General features: G+C 42.1%; 1 protein-coding gene across 12 annotated transcripts in view; it reads left to right on the top strand.

The window, feature by feature from the left end:
* ptprma (protein tyrosine phosphatase receptor type Ma) overlaps window positions 1–23,652 on the top strand; it is a 201,918-nt gene that overhangs the window by 139,077 nt on the left and 39,189 nt on the right. For 6 of the 12 annotated variants that reach the window (XM_036516800.1, XM_036516765.1, XM_036516783.1 and 3 more), the window contains 3 exons: window positions 3,231–3,366; window positions 5,149–5,178; window positions 22,203–22,354. In XM_036516800.1, coding sequence (XP_036372693.1) covers window positions 3,231–3,366; window positions 5,149–5,178; window positions 22,203–22,354 — 318 coding nt within the window. The remainder of the gene's footprint in view (window positions 1–3,230; window positions 3,367–5,148; window positions 5,179–22,202; window positions 22,355–23,652) is intronic. The other 6 variants (XM_036516810.1, XM_036516791.1, XM_036516774.1 and 3 more) reach the window with 1 other exon arrangement.

Genomic DNA, 23,652 nt, shown 5'->3' with positions numbered 1-23,652 from the left:
GAAGTCTGGTAAAGCCCTGCGAGTGCATTTCTGTGGTGTGCTCAGCCTGCCCAGATTGTCTCCAGGGCTGGCTTTCATTTGGGAAGATCCATGGCTTTTTAACATTCATCTTCACTCAACACAGGAAGCGAGATTGCAGTGTTCGCTGTGGCCGATTTTTTCCCTCTCCTCTCGTCGGCGCTCGCTGCAGTCTGCAGGGTGAGCGGTACCTCCAGGATGTGGGTGCCCGGTCACCATGTTCAACACGGAAGACTGAATTGGTTTCCCATTGCCAGGCTCTTCGCAGGCCCAAACCCCCGTACTTATGCGTGTCACCGGGAGTGAAATACAAATTTTCGAAATGAGACTGGCTCCCGACACCATCCGTCATGGCGGTAAACGATAGCGGAGCGCCCAGCGTGATGGATGTTGTCACACTGTGATTGAAAAAGTGGCAGTGGCAGGAGGAATAGATTCGGTCGGGTGAATTGAACAGTGTGTCCTGACTATTTTTCATCCCAAACTCATTTAGCGCGAGGAAATGGATATTTCATCGGGCGGCGGGTTGACGTTCCATCACATTATACAGTAAACAGCCCAAGCGAAGTTCTCTTCAAGGAGGGAAGCCTGGTACTACTGAAACACTGGTCGCTGCTAGGTGTTGGTTATCTCATTTGAACAGATATTAAATGTGTGTGCCCGTGGTGTGATCACCCGTCACTGCCTACTTTTTGAATAAATTGCAAAGGAGTCCTCTCTCTTTTTCTCTGTTGCTCACCATTGGTGACCCAGATTTGAATATCCAAAGGCAAAAAAAGGAGTACTTATTGTGCTCGTGAAAAACAATTGCCGTTGAAATGCATAGCAAATTAGTTTATCTCCCTCGCTCAGGTGCAGAGGCTCCTAGGAGGAGAAATGACTGCTTCATTTACTGGGAAGGGAAAAAGGAAAATTAATTGCTAAAAAGGTCACAACAGGAGAAGGGCTAAGAAGGACACTCATTGTGTGGAAGGACCCCAGCATGGCAGCAGAACACAAAGAAGAAGGTACAGTGCTGTTCAGCCACCCCATAGCTGGAGTGGGGGGCTGAAGCTTGTGTTTAACTGAACCATTTGGATAAAGCAAATAAAAAGATTTGGACTATGCTTGTCATCCACTGAAGCCTGGGAGAAGTCATACTTAAGTTTTTCAGTTTGGGCTACAACAGTTTTTTTTTTGTTTGTTTGTTTTTTGGTTGCAACGGGCTTTTATTTTCCCCTCAGAAAGGGTGGAGACCTGGGTTGGAGGTAGACCCCCATTGACAGGGCCCTGGATGGATCAGGACCTCTAGGGTAGAGCAGTGGTCAAAAACACTGTGTCGTTGGGGGGGGGGGGGGTCTCCTGGAAAAAGGTTTAAGAAAAAAAACTCCAGATACCAGAAATTGTGTATAATGCTTTTTACTGGAGGTCATATCAATTACACAGAGATGACAACACCAAAAAGTCCAAAATCAGGACTAGTTTAAAGGTTTATTTTAATGACAGAAAGACATAGATAAAATTGTTAAATAATTGTAATTTGACTAGTCTTTTGTGGATGTTTAATGTTGATGTGGAAAATCATCTTGGAATTTAGAATGTAGATATCTATTGCATAAGCAATGGTGATAATGGTGTTCACTGCCAACCAGCCACTTAAAAACGCATATATTGACTATAGTAATGCATGTTTATGGTCAACAGAAGTGGGATTCCTTTTAACAGTTGTGTCATATCAGAAAGTCAGAAAAGTTGTATACAGACCTACCAGATATTAAATATTTCCCATGAAGACAAAAAAACAGTACGCTCAGATCACAAATAATGTATTCCAATATAGAACGCATACAAAGCAGATAATGTAACAGTGTCATGTTTATTCAAAATCCAGCCACCATTTTAAAATGATCTCGAATGGTATTGTCCATTCACATCAGTGTTCATTTAGGGTGCTGAGTTTTTGTGAGCTGTATCAAGAACATTGTTTTTTTTCCCATTGACTAGCTCAAGTGCTTTTAATATCAAAATATACAATTAGTGCTCAATAAATGTGCAGATGGCAAAAGAAATAATCAGCTTTAACACTAAAATATATTTAATTTGCCTGCATAAATTAGCTAGCTTTTGTCTTTCTATTTCAGTTTTATTCAAATAAATACCTGAACCTTACGATGTTACAATTGGACAGTGTGTTTGCTATGTGCTCCGAGCAGTGGGACAAGAGTTAAAATAATAGGGAGACCCATAGCCAAGCTGACTCCATATTTCGTTGTATTCATTTGGCTAATGTACATTCGGAACTATGTTTTGAAAAGCTAAGAGGCAGCCGGAGCTCAGAACTATCTTCTCCCGAAAGCTCTCGGGAAGAAGCATAGAACTCTTGTTGATGAATAGTGATCTCTCTTTTCTTGTCTAGCGTTACTTTGAGAGAGGTAAGGACAAAAGTATTTCTTGGCTAAAGTCCATAAGTAAACAGTAGGTATCTTAGGGGGCTATTCAATGACTTCTGTTATGTCTTTAACACATTTAAGGGGTTTTTATTCTTACACTGAGGTCATTTTGACAACAGCTGAATTTGCGAGGTGAGGTGTGTGAGGTGTTTGACCCAAAAGAAGTAATAATTAAATGAATGTATTTCTCAGTGTAAAAAACAAAGTGTCAGAGTGGTTCCTTGTGCCCCAACAAGGTACAACACTGAATACGTATCCATGATTATGTGTCATCAACCCATCCAGTAAAAGCCGTGACAGTGTTCATAGTTCTTTAGTGTTCTACTTGTGCATGATGGCATAACAGGGTTCCCTTTTTTAAGTGGCTTTCAAGAGGGAAACAAAATATTAATATGTGGAATAGCAGCGGTAGGAGAAAAGTTTAGTTCATGGGAGCAGTACAGTAGACTGGTGTCTGGTCCAGTAGGCCTTTCCATAGAGTATCTTTGCAGTGATGGCATCACATCTTGTCACAGGGGTCACATCTGAGGTGGATGTTCGCCAGCTATGTTGTGTTTGAAGATTTGGCAACAGACACGATGCAGCTTGTGTTATGTTACACCAAACAATCTTCATCACTTTTTCAAATGATTTTCTGCGGTCTGACAGTTAAGCTGATTTTTCCTGTACAGCCAAGGATTGAATTTCCTCCAACTTGCCGCTGAAATCTCTCTTAGGATGAGGCTCGATGGCGCTGCTTGAAACAGCGGCACCTGATTGCTTTGTCTGACCTGTTGACTGCAGGGGCGGCCACGCGGAAGCCCGATGCCGTGGAGCCGGAGAAGCAGACAGACCATACAGTGAAGATTGCCGGGGTCATAGCTGGCATCCTCCTCTTTGTCATCATCTTCCTTGGCGTGGTGCTGGTCATGAAGAAAAGGTAAGGCACTCCTCGCTCCCAAGTGTCAAAGCACATTGATTATGCCTCAGAGTGCATTCCCTCTAGTCCAGATACATGTAGGTCAGGTCCTCAGAATTGCAGCGAATATGGAATCAGTCTGACCAGATACAAAGTCGCAGGTAATATAATCTTTTGTTGTTATTCGTCAGCTTGTTGTAGCCCTTCTAATATTTTCAGTGTGTTCGAATGTTTGCAGTGAATACGTCTCTTCTCTTACCGACAGAACAGAAGTTATTCTGATATGAGGGTGAAATTTGGACAGATTTAAGTCCCAAAAGGAGAGGTCTTTGTGTGTTTGAGGAGTGTGCTTATAATTATAAGAAAGAGAAGTCCATTTAATTGACAATGATGTTCTTTTCACCTTGAAACAGGCACATTGCCAATTGAACATTAAATAATTGATTTGATTACATTGATAAGCTCCATTAAACTGTTTATAGCATACTGTACGGTGCGTGATTAAATATTAATTCTACTCTATGCCAGGCTCAAACAAACGCCACTGTTTTAATGACCTGGGAACGCGAATAGGAAAATATTTCTGAGGCTTATCTTATGAAAAAAAGGGTGAGATAAGAAGGAAAAATTGATGAAAGCGGATTTTTCAAAGAGAAGCCTTGGGCATGTAGCTGCAGGCAAGTTTACATTAGCTTTAGTCCCATGCCAGAGAGAGACCTCTGTATTCCAAACACCCGCCTCAGGAACCAACACTGTGCAAATATCAAACTTCTTTTGTACACAGGGAAGCCCGCTATAACACCATATGAAATTTTTCTGTAAGTTTGCTGTAGATGACAACAATGTACATTATTGTGTTCTTGAAGCAGAGAACAAGACTGATGATGAGAGAATATTCACAGAGCGAATGATGGTTTCAGACAGAACAAATGTTTGTCTTTTCTTTACCGCTTAATTAAGGTTCTGTTGACAAAAAAAATCTTTGACCAAACATTTTTTCAAGCAGGAGCAAGTTTTAGGTGTTTTTGCTTGCATAGTGTGAAATCCATAGTAGCTTATCCACAAAATTCCACGGTATTTGTTTCAATCGGATTGTGCATAAATTTAATGAATTATATGTAATGCATTTGTGTGTATCTTCAAGGATTGAATACATATTTTGTCTAATTTTTATAAATTGACTTTGAAACAGAACCACGTGGAATTGAAATGTCCGTGTTAAATTCCGCAAGATATGGAATGATCTTTTCTTCTGGAATTTACTGTTAAAATATCAAGGTATCTTTAAAAACACGTGTATGTATCTGTTTAAATACATTTAATAAAAAATGACCTAATTTAAATAGGCCTTTTCAAGATCAAAGCAAATTCTCATAATGCATTCATCAAAGAACTTTGTCACTGTTTCTGTCTGATAATCAGCTCTTCTAACACTCTCAAATAGCCTTCTCTCTCCTTTATATTCTGATATCTAATGTGGCACCCCTTTTTGTCTGTACAACTGATCCTGACCTTTGCCATGACACCTTATCCACGATTCTTTCTTGCAAACCCAATCTAGCCTGCACATCTCTGTTGTAGAATAACAACTCCCAATAGTGAATGTCTAGATTTTGTGGGCCCCCACGCATGACATACTCCCAGCAATCACCTTGCCCTCACGATCACAAGTAACCTTCACTTATGCCACCATATCTGGTTTTGTTCATTTATATTTTCAAACATTAATATTTTACTTTTCTTTCCTTCCATTCCATTTTCCCCCCACCACTGCTTAAATCCTACCACCACCCCACTTGGCAGAAGAACCTATCACTCCTACACTTACTACCTGTAAGTAACCACTTTGTGAAACGTTAGTGCCATGCTTTCCGCCACGCCTTTTCATGCATGAAACGAGTGACTTCCTCCCCTTTCAAGCTGAGCTAGAGCATATGTTTTCAGTGCTAGCTGGAGACTAGAGACATACCTGCCAAAAAGTTCCCATAAACCAGGTCCATTTCACATTTTAAACTTCAGCACGTATCAAACAGGCATCTTATTGTTTTCTAATGTATTCTGTATTCTTATCTTCTAGTAAGAAAAATTATGTAAATGTATGCATGCTTTTTTGAAAGTATAAGTTAGTATTTTTCAGTTATCGCATTTAATGGGTGAGCATTTTCATCACAAAGACATCATGTGAAAACCAGATAATGCTTTAGAATCATCTATATAACAGTAATCTATACAAGTGATTCATTCTTTTATTTGGGTTGTTACATAAAATATGTACAAATTTGAGTCTTCTCACACTCTTGCATTAGTTTGAAAGGGGCCTTAAAATTACTATTGAAATTAATGATGAATACCCCCTGTTCCTAAGCATTTTTTGTTGACATTAGATAAAGAAAAACAAACAGAAGTTTTTCCACTTTCTTCATTTTTTTTAATGACAAAAGGAAATCTGCATTTTGTAACCTCATTGAACCATGGGAATGACTATAAACCCGTACCCCATCCATTCTAGCGTATCGAACAATGCAGGCAAGAGAGGAAAGCTCCTCTCTCTCCTTTGCCTAACTCCACCCCTTCCTCCAACCAATCAACCACTGCCACCCCCATTACGCTGTCCTTGTTCTCTTGTGAAGCAATCAGTGGTCATCTCAGAGCTCTCATGCTTTCCCTTTTTCTTTCATTTTTTAGATCAATTATTTTTGCATGACCATGTCAACAGCTTGTGAATCCCCATCTATACTCCATGCAACAGTGCTAAAAGCAGCCTGTTATCAGATGTGCTCAAGTGGAGTAGACATCACTGTCTCAGTCCAGGATATGATCTTATTTCTCTCTGTGTATATCACTTAAAGAGAGAAGAGCTTTATCTTGTCAATATTGTTTATTTAACACTTTTTCCATTTGGCTCTACATTGCCTGATAGTCACAGAGTAAAGGAAGAATTTGATACTCATGACAGTCTGAATTCAGTGAGGCATTCAAATGTAAAGGACTTTGTCTAGGTACCAAAGAAACCACACTTATGAGACTTCCAGATTTGAGACACAAGCATATATTAAATTCTGTCATTTTTGCTGAGGGGAATACAGGTAATTGTATGTGTTGGTATATTGTGAAATCATAATAGTAGTTAAATGATAATAGTTAAACATTAAACAGTTAAGCATTATGACAGTTCTACTAACCATGCCATTTGTTTACAAATGCTTAAAACATCTTTGTTTCCAATGAAGTTTATAATGGACAAATTAATATTAGACAGATGGTCAGTGAGGAAACAGGGAAATTCAGGCATCAGTTATTTATAGGAAAGGAGAAACTACAGTGTTTCAGTTGACATGTACGTCTAATGTTTACATCAGAAATATATACATTTAATTCATTGAGAAATCTACACTGATTAATGTAAACTTCCATTTTGAAATCTTCTATAAAGGATTTTTTTGTAATACTCTGTTGAATGGCAGTGGAAAATAAGGGCATTTTAATGTGGATAAATATTCAATTGTGCAGAGGAGGATAGCCTTTTATTATGAAACATTATATTGACATCTAATTTTCCCAGCTATGGGGAGAGACAGACATTTGCCCAGAGATATTTCTTTAAAATGAGAGGGGAAATGTACATAAACATATTTGCACAAAAAAAAGTGTCAGTGGTGTTCTCCTAGGGTGTCCCTTAAACTCAAGGGCAATGCTGCTGCTGTGCACTCAGATACACCGAGGATCATCATTTAAGGAGTAATGCGGTAAATTGCTCAAGATTATGCCGCTTAGCTCTCGAAGGCCGTCGCTCCACGGGTTCATGTTTGACATCAGTCGCCGCTCCCACAAATTGAGCTGTTACTTGTGCGAGCGGTTTAATGAAATATTGAATGTGCGTCTTTGATCCAGCCAGAGACCCTGTCGGGGTGGGGGTGGGTTCAGGTGTAGGATGGGAAAGGAGCCTTCATCTCATGCAAAGTAAGGAGAGCAAGCTAATAACTCCTAGCTGTAATGCCTCCACACAGCAACCCCATGGCCCCTGACAAGCCAGGATTAACGATTCTCAGGGCCTGTTTCCATTCCATTAAACTACGAGACGTGCCGGGACAGACAAGCACCAGCGTAATTTTAAACTGACTCTACTAATCACCTATGAAGACAGAAGCAATACTCTGAAAGGTGGTCCATACACATACACATTTTTGTCATAATATAGGGGAAATTAAGTTTTGTTGAAGATAACAGCATTTGAAATGATTAACCATGTAATCAAGTTTGTATTTGTATGCCCTGAAACTTTACAGTTACTTCTGTTGAGCTGTACTGTAGTCCATGGTGGTTTCCCTTCAGGTGTCAATTGTTCATATTGTACGATATTTACTTTGCACAGAAGCTCAAGTGGTCCACAAGCCACCCCTTCCTGCTTTCTGATTTTGTCACTGGATTACGGTTTGCTAATGGCCTACCATGATTCTGCATGTAGAAGGTATATGGTTCACGACTACATCTGTTCAGGACCAATTCACGTAGTGTACTGGGTGGATTATTTTGGCTAACCGTTCAGCTATAGTTATATCTGTCTGTATTGGCCTTAAGACATATTTAATTACTCGCCTCCATCCTGTTCTGGCTGAGAAGCTCATGAGGAATGTGTGCCTATTTTTTTTTCCGGTTTATGCAAAAATTAATTTATCCCCAGAGAAATTGTAAGCTCATAGACTTCAGCTAAAAATTGAAAATGTGTTGCACTCGTGTACCAACTTTGATGCCTTTAAACATATGATCACATACTTTATTAATGCATATAGTGTAGACACAGTTAAGAGGTCTTGTATTATTAATGCAGTGAAGAAATATATTCACTGGGGATTTAGTTGGATCTCTGACAATAGCATGTTGAACACCGAGCCCCTAATAACAGATTTTTCCAATAAACTACACACACATCTAAAAATAAAGGCCTTTTCCCGCCTGTAGAGATCTGTTGCACCATCATTTCCTCCCAATATGAAAACTGTGATGCTTCCTGTATTCCTCATCAATTTCACGGACGACTTTAGGTGGAACAGTAAAAGGCAACATAAAGCATCTCGATAAAAACAAGAGAGAAATAACTGCCTGGATGAGAGATGAGCAAAGACCGAGGTTCACTTTCCATCTCTGAGCCACTCGAAACACAAGTCATAAACTTCATCATTTTCGAGCGCTTCCAGGGGAAAAAAAAAGACAGGCCCATTTAACTCTGGGCTTTTAACAGAGTGTGCCGAGTGCGTGAAAGCCTTAATTAAATCCTACAAGCAAGGCTCACGCAGAACAAGAATCAAATTAATTGCAACAAGGGACACACATTTGTCTCAGTGACAGGCTCTGCATTTTGAAGGAGAGGAAGAAGAGGAGGAGGAGGAGGTAGGGAGAGGAAAGAGCGGTTTTGCTCGACTTAATGGATTGGGGGAATGTCCGGGGTCTGCTTTCATCGGGATGACAGGTCATTGCGGGGCACGCTTTCCTTGATGGTGTTGTTTACGGGATTGTAGCATCTCCTGCCAGTTCGGACAGGGTGGTTAAGCAGAAGATTCCAGCGCATAATTCCTATTGCAGCCTTATTTTTCCACAATTTTTCATTCTGCGTGCTTTGCTAAGTATCATACTGTATAATTAGGTGGCAGTATAATTAAGGGTAGCTCAGGCAACTGCAGAGAGGAGATCAAGAGAATTTACTGCAGTTAACAGTGTGCGCAGCCTACCAGAGGAAATGGAATTAGTGAACTGTGGTAAAGCCATCCTATCAATTGATTATGAAACAAAGGGTTACAGCCCTCACATGCGTAAACAAAGGAGTAAAGCACACCAATCTCCTTATCAGCCAATTTCTCACTAAACAGCCATCTCCTCCATAGAACAGGTTGCCTTTTAGTTTTATTCTATTTATTTCTTTTTTTACTGATCAACTGTGTATAGTGACAAAGACTTGTATAGATGGAGGTAACCTAAAGTACCCAATTTCATTTTGGAGTTGTGTGTATCCTGGGCTGCTTTCTTTCAGGTCTTGTTCTGTGACTTTGTGCAAAGTTGAGCAGACTTGTGTTTTGCTTGAAGATTTGAACATGTATTGATCAATCAGGAGTATGTGAGAATGGGAGTATCATGCTTGTACCTTAACTCTAGATATTAGATTTTTTTGACCACCCTGGCACCCTGTTACACCTTTATGTTGCTCACAGAAAGAGGAAAAGGGTTAGTATGTGTTCTTTATCTTGTTTTGTTTTCATTATAGGGTAGTAAGTAGGATGCAGCCATCGGGTAACTTGCTATCCAGTGATCTCTAAAGAAGGTTTGGTCTGGACCTTGCTTAACTTCAGTTGAAAGTAGTATATAAACTTTAAATGTTGTGAGAACTGTGCTCTGCTGAAGTATCATAATATAGCTTCAGCAGATTTTAGAAACGCTTAAGAACTCCTTGAAGTCTTGTATCCATAACATTTTATTTTGTTTTATGACTGAAATTAAACTTGTAATAGTGGGCTAGCTGCCTTTATAAAGGAAGGAAACCTGTTTCCATGCATACTAAAACACACGCGCATGCACACACACACACACACACACACACACACACACACACACACACACACAAACACACACAATGGAAGCACGTCTGTCAGCACTCATGTAGCGTTTGGAACACGGTCACGTTTGTGTGTACTAGAGAAGAAAATATTAGACTATATCTGTAAATCAGTCTCACTATATGGATATTTCTCCCGAACAGTCTAGCCTATAGTTGCCCTGATGCACTGTGGTATACACTGGTGCCACCAGAGTGGTCAATTCAGTGGCTGCCGCTGAGGACAGTCTTCTGCAAAGCAGGGTTCCCGGAGCATTTGTCTATTCCTCCCACTGCATGGCTCATTTCTCACTAATGAAATCCATGTTCCGAAAGGGTGGGTCAGTATGGCAGGTCATTGAAAGCAGGAGTCACAGCTAGCCTCCATTTACCTGTAATAAAGGGTTTTGTATGACTCGCCCATAATTACGTTCAGTATAAATGTCGTCTGTAATTAGCAGTAGCCCTCCACTTTTGCTTGTTTTGTTACATCTGCTAGTGCTCTGCTTTGAGCTGCCTAATTGTGATATTGCAAGATTTACGTTAATGTAACTGATGACCTGAAATCCCATTGGCAGACTCAGCGTCTGTCTGGGTATCTATTGATTACTCCTTACATATGGACTGTGGCTCAGCAACTTTGTGTCGCATCAACGGTTAATGAGTGCTTTCACACGCGCACTATGTGAACTATGACAATCGATTCTGCCTCTGCTTTCGATCTGTAAATGAACGCTGGATCTGTTGTGAAACCCCTGTGAAATGGAGGTGTTAGATTTCCGCCCCTTTCCCGCAAATACATACTCTAGGAAACAAGGTCTGGACAGGAAGTGGTCTACAATCCTCAGAGCAGTTTCTGATACATTTGTGACCCTTGAGCAATCTGTTGAAGAAGAAAAAAGGTTATGGGGTCTATGATGCTTGTCGACCACCTTTTACAATGTTTCCATGGTTCTGTTGCCGCTCATTACCCCAATACCAATATGTTACTGGGGGTAGCAGGGGTGGGTTAGGGGTTCATAGCAGTTGGAAGAATTTTGGACTAATATAGTGTGAATATTTTTATGATATTTATTGTTTAATACTAAAAGCACAACAATGTTTGTAATTTCATTACAAACAATTTCATCATTAATTTCATTAAAGTATTGCCTCCTACCAACATTTAGAAGCGGCTGCACAGTTTTTCAAGGTTGTATGCACCACCTTGCAGCATTATGCTTTGTCTGACACATGGAGAAGAACATGTACAAACTGCATTTCGTCTGGTTTTAGGGGTTTGGCAGTCCATTTTTCAGTGGTCCATTTTGGCGATCCATTTTGGCAGTCCATTTTTCAGCAAAATAATCAATCTGCCTTCAGTGGGCGGATTGCTTCCATCAGACAGAAAAGTTGTATTTGATTGAACATCTGTCATCTCTCAAGACATCTTTGTAGGAAGGAAAGCAGTCTGATTTGTTGACAGACAGATTGTGAGGTAAACACCTCAGAGCTATCACAGCCAGGTTTTGAAAGATACTCATCAGGCTGGACCAGAATTCCACAGTGTCAGGGCACTTCATTTCAACCATGGGATTGGTTCACTAAACCAAGCCTGTTTCTGCAGATGACCCCAGGAAGGTACAACACCAGTGTTTTCAGGGAGCTCTCCAGATTGTTCTATACAACTATGTAAAAAAAAAACTTTCAGTGGAACATTAGCTGTGCAGTAGTCCTCTGTAACTCTGTCTCCCAGTGCATCAGCTCCTCGATCCCCACATTAAAGAAAGTCAATGTTTTTTGCGCTGTTATTTTCTTGCCTTCTGTCGATTGCAATTCTCGTGGCTCATGTTTATGCAAAGGGTTTTCAAGGTGTTTGTCACAGTTTGCTTTTCGCTTGTAATTTTTCAGTAACATTACAGTACATGCTGTACCAAACATGAACCCACCACATTCTTGAAAGTATTCCCTTTGAAAACTAGAAGCATCTCTCTATCGCCACAGTACTAACCAGTTTGCTCCTACTTTCGGCTCAGATGTTTTCCTTTTCATCAACTCAGAAAAATAAAAGCTGCACATTCTTCTAAAAAATCACAGGAAATCTCATTGGCTGAACTGTCAAGCCTAAATCAGAATTGCATAGCAATACCCTTTTCTATGAAAGAAGAAAACCACTTTTGAATCACTTTGTAGTTTGCAGAAGTTCAAACAAGCTTTGTTTTGTTTTCTTCTACTAACATTGCGCTAGCGTGCAAATTATAAACATTTCACCAGTGTCTATTAATTTGGTGACTGTGACCTTTGTGACAGAATCGTACTGTACCCTTAATTACAAGTACAATTCATCACAGTTCCTCCCATCTCTACTAAAGTGTTGCATCATGCTGTAAATATCCAGGATCATTTGGTTTCTGCAGAAATTCAGGGAATTGCAGGGAATTATATTTTTGCTCTTCCAATAAAAGCTGACCTTTCTCATTGTGTGTTGTTCTGCTGGGACTCAGAGTCCCGTTCCCTGTGTTCCTGTGTTTTCTTTTATGAAACGACTCAGTTCACTTTTTTGCTGAATGGAGCTAATGGCGCGGACTCCATTTGACACATAGAAGTGAGCCCCTGAATGTGGCCATCTCTGCTTCCACCAGGTTCTCCTGCATGTGACAGCCTTCACTCTTAAGGGCTTCAGAGGCAGGGAGTGGGCAGGTCCGATCTGCAGGAGTGATGGTCGGATAAAGTTTATCTGGAAGTCCATTAAACAGCCTGTCAGTGTTTTTTTTACTGATGTCATTTAATATGTATGGATTTTGTGATGCTGATTTGGTAAACATAAGGTTACTTTTAGGAGTTTCAAGAGCAAAATGAAATATTTATATCCAATATGTTGCATTTGCAGGTGGAGCAATGCGATGTGTACGGGGAGACGCAAAGTGCACAAGCTGTCCTGTGGCCCATATTTGAGAGGGATCCTTTTTGATCCTCTCTGCAGTGCAGGTTTTAATTTGCCAGATGGATTCAGAGTTCACAGATAAGATAAATGTGATGGATTCATGTACATGGATAAAACTACCAGCCCTCTAGATCTAGGATTCAAAGAGTATTATTGACCTGTGGTGTAACCAACATGTTCAATTAGTGCAGATCCATTTGGTTAATTATAAGCATTTAAGAATGCACTTCGGAGCGGCCCCCTACCCGGTAAATCTCAACATGGTTAATTTGTGTAATGGACCTATCATTCCATTCCATATCCAGTGGTTACTTTTACTTTTTTCTGGTTGTCTACACATGCATTAGTTTGCCTTTGAATTCGCACTGTACGCTGTTGGCTTGACATTCTTATAGTCTTACCACATAGTGGGAGGACAGAATGTATGTTCTCAATGTGAATGTTATGGTTTCCATTTGTGCATGATTAGTATATGAAAATACTGGTGGACAGGTTTACGCTCTAGCATGTTACCGAGGTTAGCCGGCTCGTCTGTGCATCACTGTTGCTTACAAATGTCCCTCTGAGTAGGAGTTGTATGTTCATCTGTTACTGTAATCAAGCTGCTGTACATCTGCCTCTTGATGTTTTCTGGCTGCCATCAAGAAGGGCATTTGACATGGTGGAAGGGCCCTCTTGTAGAAATTGGCAAGCCTGCGTGTAAGTCATTTGGCTTAGTGGCTTAGTGGCGTGGTGTATCGTGAGATCGACCAGTGGATGGCACATTGCTAACGTAATTCATACAGCTCTTGGAAATGGGTAGCCTTTGCTATCATCACCCTTCCCCTACCCCTCTCCTCACACACATACAAATATGCTCATCAGCTAATAAATCACATCTGAAAGAGACACTGTGCTTTCTCTCCTCTCCGTGGAAAGCTTGTCCCCGTGTTGAGAACGTGAGCAGCAGGACCAAGCCTTTTTTAATACATTCCCAAGCAGATACAGCATAGATCTAAACAGATCATTGCAGACCAGCATGCATTTGCTATAACTTTTCAATTTTTCATGTACGCTCTTGTTCAGCCCACAGCCCTTTTCAAAACCAATTTATAGTGATCACAGTAATACTCCCAGTTATATGCAAAACATATTTATCCACACAGGAAAAGGGTGCACAGCCCCCAGCCTTTCATTATGATGTGCCTCCACCGAATTAGGGAAAATTAGAAGACGGGGCATTATTGTTTGCAATTATTGTAAACAATACATACAACAGGATGGTAGAGTACAACAGCCAATATTCTTCACTGATGCCAAGGAAAGTGGAACTTTAAATGGAATTCTTCTTTGTTAGGACAGCTAAGTAAAGCAGTGTAACCATTGTTTAACTAAAAATTCTTGATTATCATTTTTTAAAACCAGGTTTGGAAATTGAGCTGTAAAGTTGAGACGCTTGGCAAGAAGCTTTATTAGGGCTGGGGAACATGCTCAGAGTAAGCCTGTTTTGGTTATATTCCTCTCCTTTGTCACAAAATGTTTTTAATTCAGTAACCCTTAATAACTGTTCTGAGTGGCCATCAGTCCCAGAAAGGCCCACATGGTGAGTGCTTCTTCAAAAAAGTAGAAATGCTTCCCTGTACTTTCAGTGAGCATGAAGTGTCCAACCCAGCCCTCGCCTCAGGTCTGTGTCAAAGCAGCAGAAAAACATCAAGATTTATATCTACAAATGATAAATAAAATGGCTTTATGCGGCGACAGTCTGGACAGAGTGCCTCGCTCAAGGGTACATCAGCTTTGTGTCTCCAGAGGCCCGGGCGATCACGGCGCCCAGCAGCGTAGCGCTCGGCATGAGTTTTTATTTATGTGTCTGTGAAAAGAGAGAAACTTTCCTCTGTGCAGGATAACTGAAGCCAAGTTTACTTTGTTCACCCAGTTCAGGTTAAACTTAAAGCTTTTCTAAATGACTGTACTTCGAGAAGGAATATTGTCAGTGGTTTTTGTGGGGGGGGGTGGGGGGTGGGGGAGTGGTTTGAAAGGGTCGGATTCTGCCGAGAATGAGAACGATGCCCACACATTAGATATGCATGGGCGATGGATGTGCACTCCAGACAGACTGTGGGTGAAGCCGCAGCAGGAATGATCAAGCGCTTGTGTAGTTTAAGTAGTCCTCCCTTGTACTGCTTCGTTTGTGTGACGAGACGAAATCGGCGAAAAGCATAAATAAATAAAAATGGCCCGGAATGCATTTCTGAGTTTGAGTGCCACAACTAATTTCTCCTCACTTTTCACTTCACAAGCACAGCAAATCTAAGACCAAGCTCTGGTAAACTTCCTCCAGTAAATTACAAGGTGGTTATTATTCTAGAATCCCGGCTCATTTAAAAACAATTTAGCTACAGCGATGCCTCAAGGAGATGCAGCCCACACACACAAACACTCACGCTCACGCTGTAACAAAATGAATTGACGTGTGCAGCGGAAACGTTGGCATTGTGGAAGCGAGACCGCGCGAGAGGTCGGACTGTGCCTCCGGGGCTGTTTCTGACCGACCCCCCCCCCCCCCCCCCCCACAGGACATCTCTTACTTCAGGCCGTGGAACGTGATGCCCGCACTGCCAAAACTCCACAGAGACGATCTTTCATTTGAGCTGATGTTTTTATTTTTTTTTTTTTCGTCTCAGCTGGTGTCACTCATTTAACCTCCCTTCAGTTGCTCAGCACACTGCTTCCAGTATCAGGCGCGCCCCTAATGAAGAGAGCCCTGTCACAAAGTCGATCCAGTCTTGTCACTTGTCATTCTCGTCCCCAGCGTTGACTCATTCCTTCACACCAAGCACCGCTGTGGGGACAATTCGAGCTGCAACAAGCATTCCCATGGCACGATACACAAGTATGCTTGGATTCTATAGCATGAATCTGTGTGGCAGTGATCTTATCAGTGCTGTATAAAAAGATGACTGTAGACTTGCTGCTACCATGAGGAAATGCCTTGTGGCTCTGTTGAATAGTAATTACAGCAACAATTTAAAAATCTCAGAGCATTTAAAGATTTCAAGCGTACAAAACAAAAGTAATGTAAAACAAAAGCAAGGACAGCTTATGAATATATCATAATTATACCATAACATTTCAGAATTAGAATGGATTTTTTCTTTCTGTTGTCAGTGACCAAGAAAACATCAATTGAAACGCACTCTGGCTGCGTATAGTCTTTTTTTATTTCATTAATTGTAATTTTGGTCGTCATGTTTATATTGACCCTTTGGACATGGCCACCATCACCCTTTGGTGTACATGCTCTCCCTATGTATGCAACGCTGCATCGATCACATAGGGGGCTGTGTCACGCCCTCCATCCTCTGTGACACGCTTTGATTGGGGACCTCAGAAGATCACTTTCACATTCATTTTCCATTTTCCTCGTGCTTGCTCCCCTGTCGCACTCCGAGATGGATCGAGTCCTGACGTTTGCAAGGAAATGGGCTGGTTGTGCTTTGTCAATTTCTTCAATCGCCCTGCTCCTGGGTGTTTTATACAACAGACTCAGACAAGGCTGGAAAGCACAGTGGCTCACAAATGAAGCAGACACAGAAGCTCTAACCTGGTGCCAAGCCCTGACTGCTCTGGAGGAGTTTCAACATGGAAGTGTTTAAGAAAATAAATAGTTTCTCAGGGGCATTCTCAAGGTAATCTGTGTAATGTGTACAGAGAAAGAGGGAGAGAGGAGTGAGGGAAATTAGGGAAAATATTTTTTTTTCTGGTGTCTTGGCTGTCTTCCGTCTTTTACATCTAAACATGTCAATTCTGGGATACCTGTATTAACCTACTAGCCTTTATTAACAGTAATGTACTTAAATAAGATCATCACAATAACACACCACCACTTGCCAGTGTGGAAAAAAAAAATTGGGAGTTTTGTATGTTTTTGTATGAATTATTTACAGAACTATTCTGTTTCCAGACTGGAAAAGTCTAGCTCAAGGTACAGGAGTAACTATCAATGCTGCCGCATCTATCATTTCTGCTGCTGTTAGCATTCCTATACAATCTCTGCAATACATGTGCATGTAAGAATTCCTTTTGAAAGGAAACCTAGGTGTCTGGCTTGGGCTTTTGGGCGGCTGACAGTATTGTTTTGCATGCGGCAGAGGTTTGTGTCATTGTATTGTTAGCGGTTTACCTGGGTTTTCTCTGTAAGTGGTGCAAATCTGCTGACAGCAAGAAATGCATACAAATGGAAAAAAAAAAAACTGACACCTTGAATACCTCCCTTACTTTTTTCCCTTTTCTGTTCATTCTATTGAATGTAACAGGTGGCTATAGGCTCAGCAGTATTATTGCCAACTTCTATAAATGGATGACCAGTAACTTATGCAGATTTTATTGTATTATGTAGATTTTTATTGCGTAACGTTGTTTTTTTTTTTTGCCATAAGTAATTTTGAGGAAAACGTATAAGTCTCCCTACATGAAAGTTGCCCTCCATTAGCAGGTAGACCTGTGCCATGTACATTCATGTACATACATACACCTCAGTGCCATAGTTCTATGTACAACACCTCAACACCTCAGTGCCATAGTTCTGTGTAACGAAGAAAATGCAGGGCATCCAGAAATTGCAGGTGCAATGCCGTTGTCTTGATTACCCGTCCTGTGTCTGTGTTCCTGCCAGGGGCCAGTACAGCTGAAATCACCCCCTATCTCATACTGTGCGAGGTGGGTCTCGTCCGCCACTTAGAGGTGACCACCTCTATCTTCACAGTTCCCATGGTGCATTGGGATGCAGATGGCATGCTTGTTAATGTTTAATGTAGCACCAGCAATGCGAGAAGCCCTTTCCCGCTGTGCTCCGCCGTCTCACAAACATAAATAACTGGATTGGTGTTTTCCAGGTCATTAACTTGACATTCCAGATTAGCCGGTGGTTTTAAAACCTGAGGGGAAAAAAAAGATGCCGGAAAAAAAAAAAAAACGACTAAAACGAACACGCAAAACCTGGAAACTACAATAAGAGTACACCTTTCCTTGGAAGGTGAAGGAGTGTTGGTATTGCGCGATAATGCTGGCCATTAAAACATGATCTCTGACTGCAGCGCAGGGCAGACTCCTTAATCTAACCACGACAGGGCATCATTCATCTTTCCCCTGCACAACGAGAGGGGGGAAGTGGAACGAGTGTACTTTGTCTGCTCATGGCAAATTGCAGATTACACACAATATGATGGAGCATATTAAATGTCACTTTTGTCAAGCAAATTTGGAGTAACAGTTAAACTATTAGCTTCCTGTTGGGTCTTCAGTGCAAATGACTGTTTGAAGGCAGCGGGGGCCCGGTGCCATATGGAACAGGAGCGCAGCGAAATTGAATAAACAAGATTGATTTGGAAAAGACAGCGGCAGGAGAGCTTCATTAGCTTATAGCTGTCCATTAACACAAAAGCGTATTCAAATGTATTCAGAGGTCACACACGGCTTCGACAGAGCAGCGCTGCTGTCCATTGTGAAGACGGAGAGAGATACAATTATTCCCCGCGCTGTCTCCCTCAGGCATGTACCATACCGGTTAGAGGTGGATTCATACTCAAGCTGTTATCTGCCTGGTGAAAATTACATTCAGCGTTGCAAGATTAAAAGAACCATCCATAACGATAACGATGATATTCAGCACCATAAGCGAGTATTTTCTTTCCACTACAACGGGGGTCTGTAGAGACTTTCTTGTTTTCTTTTCATTCTTATTATATTGCTTTTTTTATATAGTGTGTAGCTACTGGATTTAAAGTGGTCATGTCGCGTAGATTGCCTTTAAGTGCCTCTGTGTTATTTTTGTATTTTTATTGTTGGTGAGGCGCCTTCAATTTCTCAGGACTGTTTTCTGTATGAATACTTTAAATGAGCTGAACTCCAAGAGCAGTTCCACGATTGTGATTATAGCAGCCAGTGTAATTTTAAAAGGCTTTAGCCGACACTTTAATTTGTTTTTAAGTGCAAAGGGAGAATGGTTCTCTGACAGATCTTAGCTGAAGCTTAAATCTGAATGGAAACAAATGCAGATCCAGATGATGACAAGCAGCTATGAATTTAAGATGGTATTTGCAAATGCCATGTCTAGATTAGGCTTTGGCGTTTAAGGGGGATATTGCCACTTTGAAGTTTTATTACCTTCGAAATCCCTTGTAGTAAATCAGATTCTATTAATTGCTAATATGAGTTTGCATTCACTTGAAATTCTGCTTATATAAGACACCAAAGCATCCATGATCTGTGCTTGTATTACGATCTGCATAAAGAAACAGATTGGGTTATTTTGCATTAAATTGAATATTGTGGAATTGCTTTATGTCGGCTTAATTTTTAAAATAAATCTTTACTGCTTCACTGCATACGAACTATCTTTGGAAGGCACGCTAGTACGGTTCTGCAAATTTGTTGAACTGATCTCTGATGAATAAGGACTTGAATATAAGCAGGTTTAAGACTATCTGGAAAAAAAACTAAACATAGGTTAATAAAAGGTAAAACATTAACAACTAATAAATGGAAGATGAAGAAAGGCAGCTGACCAGTCTGTATGTAGTGCTTGCAGAAGAGTATCAGAGTTTCAGACGGGGTCCGTTTACCCTGTCAGCACTCACTCACTGTAGGAAATTGTAAGGAAATTGTAAGGGCAGCTTCCCTCAATGGAGGCATTGAGTTCAAAGGCATGGTGATGGAAGCCCGGGGTGCCTTCACATTGTAGAGATGAGCCGTCTCCTCAGGCTCCTCCAGAAGAATGCTTTCGCGAAGTCACCTGTGGTGTGGGCAGGTGCGGGTGACGAAACGCACCTGGACAGGGGGGAAATTATCGCAAGTTGTTGTTGTGACACGTGTGGCACGGAGAGATGATGGTGCATCTGGGAGGAGCTGGCGGGGGGGGGGGGGGGGGGGGTTCCAAAACCTCCACGTGATTTCCGATGTGCTGCTGGGGCATGGCGTAATGTTCCAGTGTTTTTGTCACATTGGGAAGGCTGGAGACCTTCTTGACTTTTTCTTTTTTTTTTTTGCTACCTCACAGTGACTCTTCACAACAATGGAGCATGGCTCTCTTCATCTGACACACACTGTATCCCATTAGTTCTACAGCCAGCTTAAATACCAGTCAAGGGAAAGGCTTGCAAAATGCATTCTGATAACATCTACTGTGGGCTGGAGAGAGCCTTTCTTTTTCTGTAAAGCAGGATTGGCTTTGACCTTCAGTGGCTGCAATGATGATGGAGAAGGAGAGGGATGACTTTAATTTATTTATGTTTAATGTGCAGACCGTGGTCTACTTGGGCTAGCCACCGTTCCCCTTGTTTTCAGCCATGCTGCACTACAGGGAATTCACTGTGGCAGGAGCCTTGGAGTCACTCCATTAGCGATGGCCATCTCCTCCATTTTGTGTCTTCGCTACTGCCCCAGGCCACCTCCAGGGGACAGTGGGAGGCAGTTAGCCATCATTACAACTTGCTGAAGTGTATGCCTCTCATAAGGGGGGGTGGCAGGGCCGTGAATCTTTGGAACAAGATCTTTGGCCCGGATACGTGTGTCTTTTTTAGACTGAATGTGAACATTTGAACATTTCACCCACCTGTTAATCAAAAATGACTTCGGTGCCGATGTTACGGCTTTTTTGTTGTTGTTTTAAAAGGACAGTTTTGATGGCCTTTCGGTGCTTTGGTCTCACAGCTGCTGTCTATGTGGAATGCTAAGGCCTGGCTGTGCTGGCGGGCGGGCGGGGCAGGACGGGGCGTAGGGGTGGTGGAGCTGCCTCATGCCACCCACACGGGCCCAGCAAGGGTCCGTTTTAAGCTGCAGGGCCTGCGGAGTGTGTCACAAACACGGCTCCTATTCATCAGCTCCCTGGCGCTGTGCAGGGCCATGTGGTCCACCCGCCACAAAGACGCACTGTTCACCAGAGCTATAAATAAAAGGGCCGGTGGGGTGGGGTGGGGAGAGGAGGGGCCTTTACCTGTTGCCCCTCCTCTGGACTCTACTGTGTAGTACCAGCTGGGCTTTGCGTAGGCAAACCCACTGGATTTCAGAGAAATGCTATTTCAGAATTAGTCGCTGCAGCTGCGACAAGTAAGGGTTGCTGAAAGAGCATCATGAAAGTATCAAAACACAGCGTGTTAAGAGTTGAAGGAGAATATAAACTGTAAAATGGATCTGAAAAATCCACTTTCAAAAGAAGATGAGGTTTTGTTGTTACAAAGACCAGAGGAGTGCAAATCTGTTTTGGAGAAATATGGGGCTGCAGTTGTATGCTGAACACATACGGATTTAATTTCATGTTGACAGATCTTTCGAGCTGCATACATGCTCTTCCCGCTTGTCATCAAGGCGTAACACTGCACCATCCCGAAGTAGTGTTTCCTGCAATAAAACCTGCCTTACGTTAACATCCTTTGGCAGTGCCTCGTCTCAGCAGGGGGGAGGAAAAGAAACACAGCAGGTTTCTTCCTTGACACCTTTAATTAGTGTCTGGAGTGCTGGAGTGGCGGTGTGGCAGACACGGGACAGGGCAAACCGTGCTGCCTTTGAGCAGTCTGCGCATGGGGCACAGTCAGGCAACTCTCAGGGAGCCCGAAACGTCACGTTGCCCCGGGCAAAAAATCTTTGCGGGGTTTTTTGTTTTTTTTTTTTTTTTTCCATCAGCATATTCCTAGTTTTGGGAGCCGGTTGTGTGTGTGTCGCTCCTCCCTCTGACATGAAGCCCCCAGAGAGCGCATTAGTTTGAGCACGCTGCCAAGCGCTCAGACTTTCAGGAGTGTCCTTGTCTCCTGGCATTTGCCTCACCGCAGTGCATGGCACAATGCTGGAAACGGCCATGACATTTTCGCCCTGTCCCCACCGGGGGGTGTGCGTCCACCGCTACGTGTGCCAAACGGAGTATGTTCCAATTACCCGTATGAGATGTGGCAATCGTGTTTGTACATGTGTGTGCGTGTACAGTAAAAATGATGAAGGATCTGCTGAGGCTAGGAGGAGGGAGAACACTTCATTTTATCCCAGTTATGTTTTTGCCCATAATCATTAATTGAAGCTTCCCATCCTCACCTAATAGAAGTGTAAAGCTCAGCCTGCCGGGTGAAAGTACATGACTTTTCCTCAGTTTTTGGATAAACGCTTTTTTTTTTTTTTAATCACTCAACAACCAATCACCCGTGCTTAAACAGGATTAATAAATTCCTGAAACAGAAATTACTAAAAATTGGTTATTAGTAAAAGGAACAAGAAATTGTTGTTGTTCAAACAATAATAATTCCTTACATGAACAATTCCTTCATGAGAACAAGTGGCTGTTCAGTCTTAATGTTGTTTTTGTTGTGTTTTCTGTGGTCAATAAAGGAAACTGGCAAAGAAGCGCAAGGAGACTCTGAGCAGCACTCGGCAGGAGATGACAGTGATGGTGAACTCCATGGACAAGAGCTACACTGAGCAGGGAACCAACTGCGATGAGGCCATATCCTTCATGGACACGCACAACCTCAACGGCAGAAGTAAGTGTCGGAACGTGTGGCTGCACTGAACTCTGGGAATGATGGAGTTGACTGCATACAAGTCAGTTAGATGCATTCTCTAAACCGGGCCTTAAGTTAGTTGTTTAATATATAACTGAATGATTGCAGGCCAGTAACACCTTTGGCATATAAATATTGATATTGGGAAATATTGATCAATGCTAGTTCTTGACAAAGAAACACACCCCCATGAGAACCTTGATAAGTGGTGATTGCGTTTGTAATGACTATGATGAGGTCATGTTTTGATTGACCCTTCAAGGTCAATTTGTGCAGGTAACTGAACACTTTTCGCTGTAATTGTAATTGCAATTGAGGAATGCGTCACTATACGTGTGGAATAACTGAAATTTATGCAGCTTTTTCCCTACCCTGCTCCTTGTGCTTACAGCAGTCATGCCAGTTACAGACTTTTCAGCTGACTGACTGTGTTTACTTCAGTGTCTTCCTCTGTATTCTCTGCCTCGAGCTTGTCCAAGCCCATACATTTTCAGTATCTGGACAACCCTGTTGAATCGGCCTGGGTGTGTTTGTCACGCGTTATCCCGGCTCTGCCGATCGGCACAGAGTCAAATGCACTCGGTGCCGCCAGCGCTGGTCGGCCCCCAAAGCCACTGCAGTTTTTATGTTGCTTTTCTGTGGCCTCGGATTCCATGGCTGTGCCCGCCGCGAGCCCCCGCCCCTTTTACCGCTCAGCCTCTGGGCAGCCGGATGGGTCTGGGGGTAGCCTCATTAATCCACCCGGAGAAGTGATTACAGCCACGTCTCTGTGGGTGTGCTGGGTCAGCAGGCCTGGCCCAGGCGACCATCTGCCCCCTCTGCTAGAACCCTCTGTCTCACAATTCAGCAAAAAAAAAGAAGAAGAAAATCAACACAATGAGGAAATGATTACTGCAAAGGTGCAAACACAGGCATTCTGATACTACTGTCCAGTTATGTTCATTGGTTATTTTACCATTTATATTTGATACGTGATGGCAATAAATGTCCGGTATACGCTAACAGATAGAAAAGTTTGACTGTTACAAAAGTTACACAAGCTGACATACTCAGACGTTCTTACTGGCTTGAGCATGTTTGTCCAAGAACAGGAATCAGTGTGGAAACTAAAGATTTTCCTTGATAGTCCATCCGTTTTTAATATTGCAGGAGTTAAGTTGTTTATGGCAGAAAGAGTTGATGTCTCACAAGCCAAAGTGGCCTGGAAGGGAATAAATAAGTAAACATGCTCTTCACCGTACAACAGATCGCCTGTTTATGACAGACCGTTTCACATG

This window comes from Megalops cyprinoides, chromosome 2, assembly GCF_013368585.1.
Source record: "Megalops cyprinoides isolate fMegCyp1 chromosome 2, fMegCyp1.pri, whole genome shotgun sequence".
NCBI lineage: Eukaryota > Metazoa > Chordata > Actinopteri > Elopiformes > Megalopidae > Megalops > Megalops cyprinoides.
This window is presented reverse-complemented; position numbering and strand designations above follow the sequence as displayed.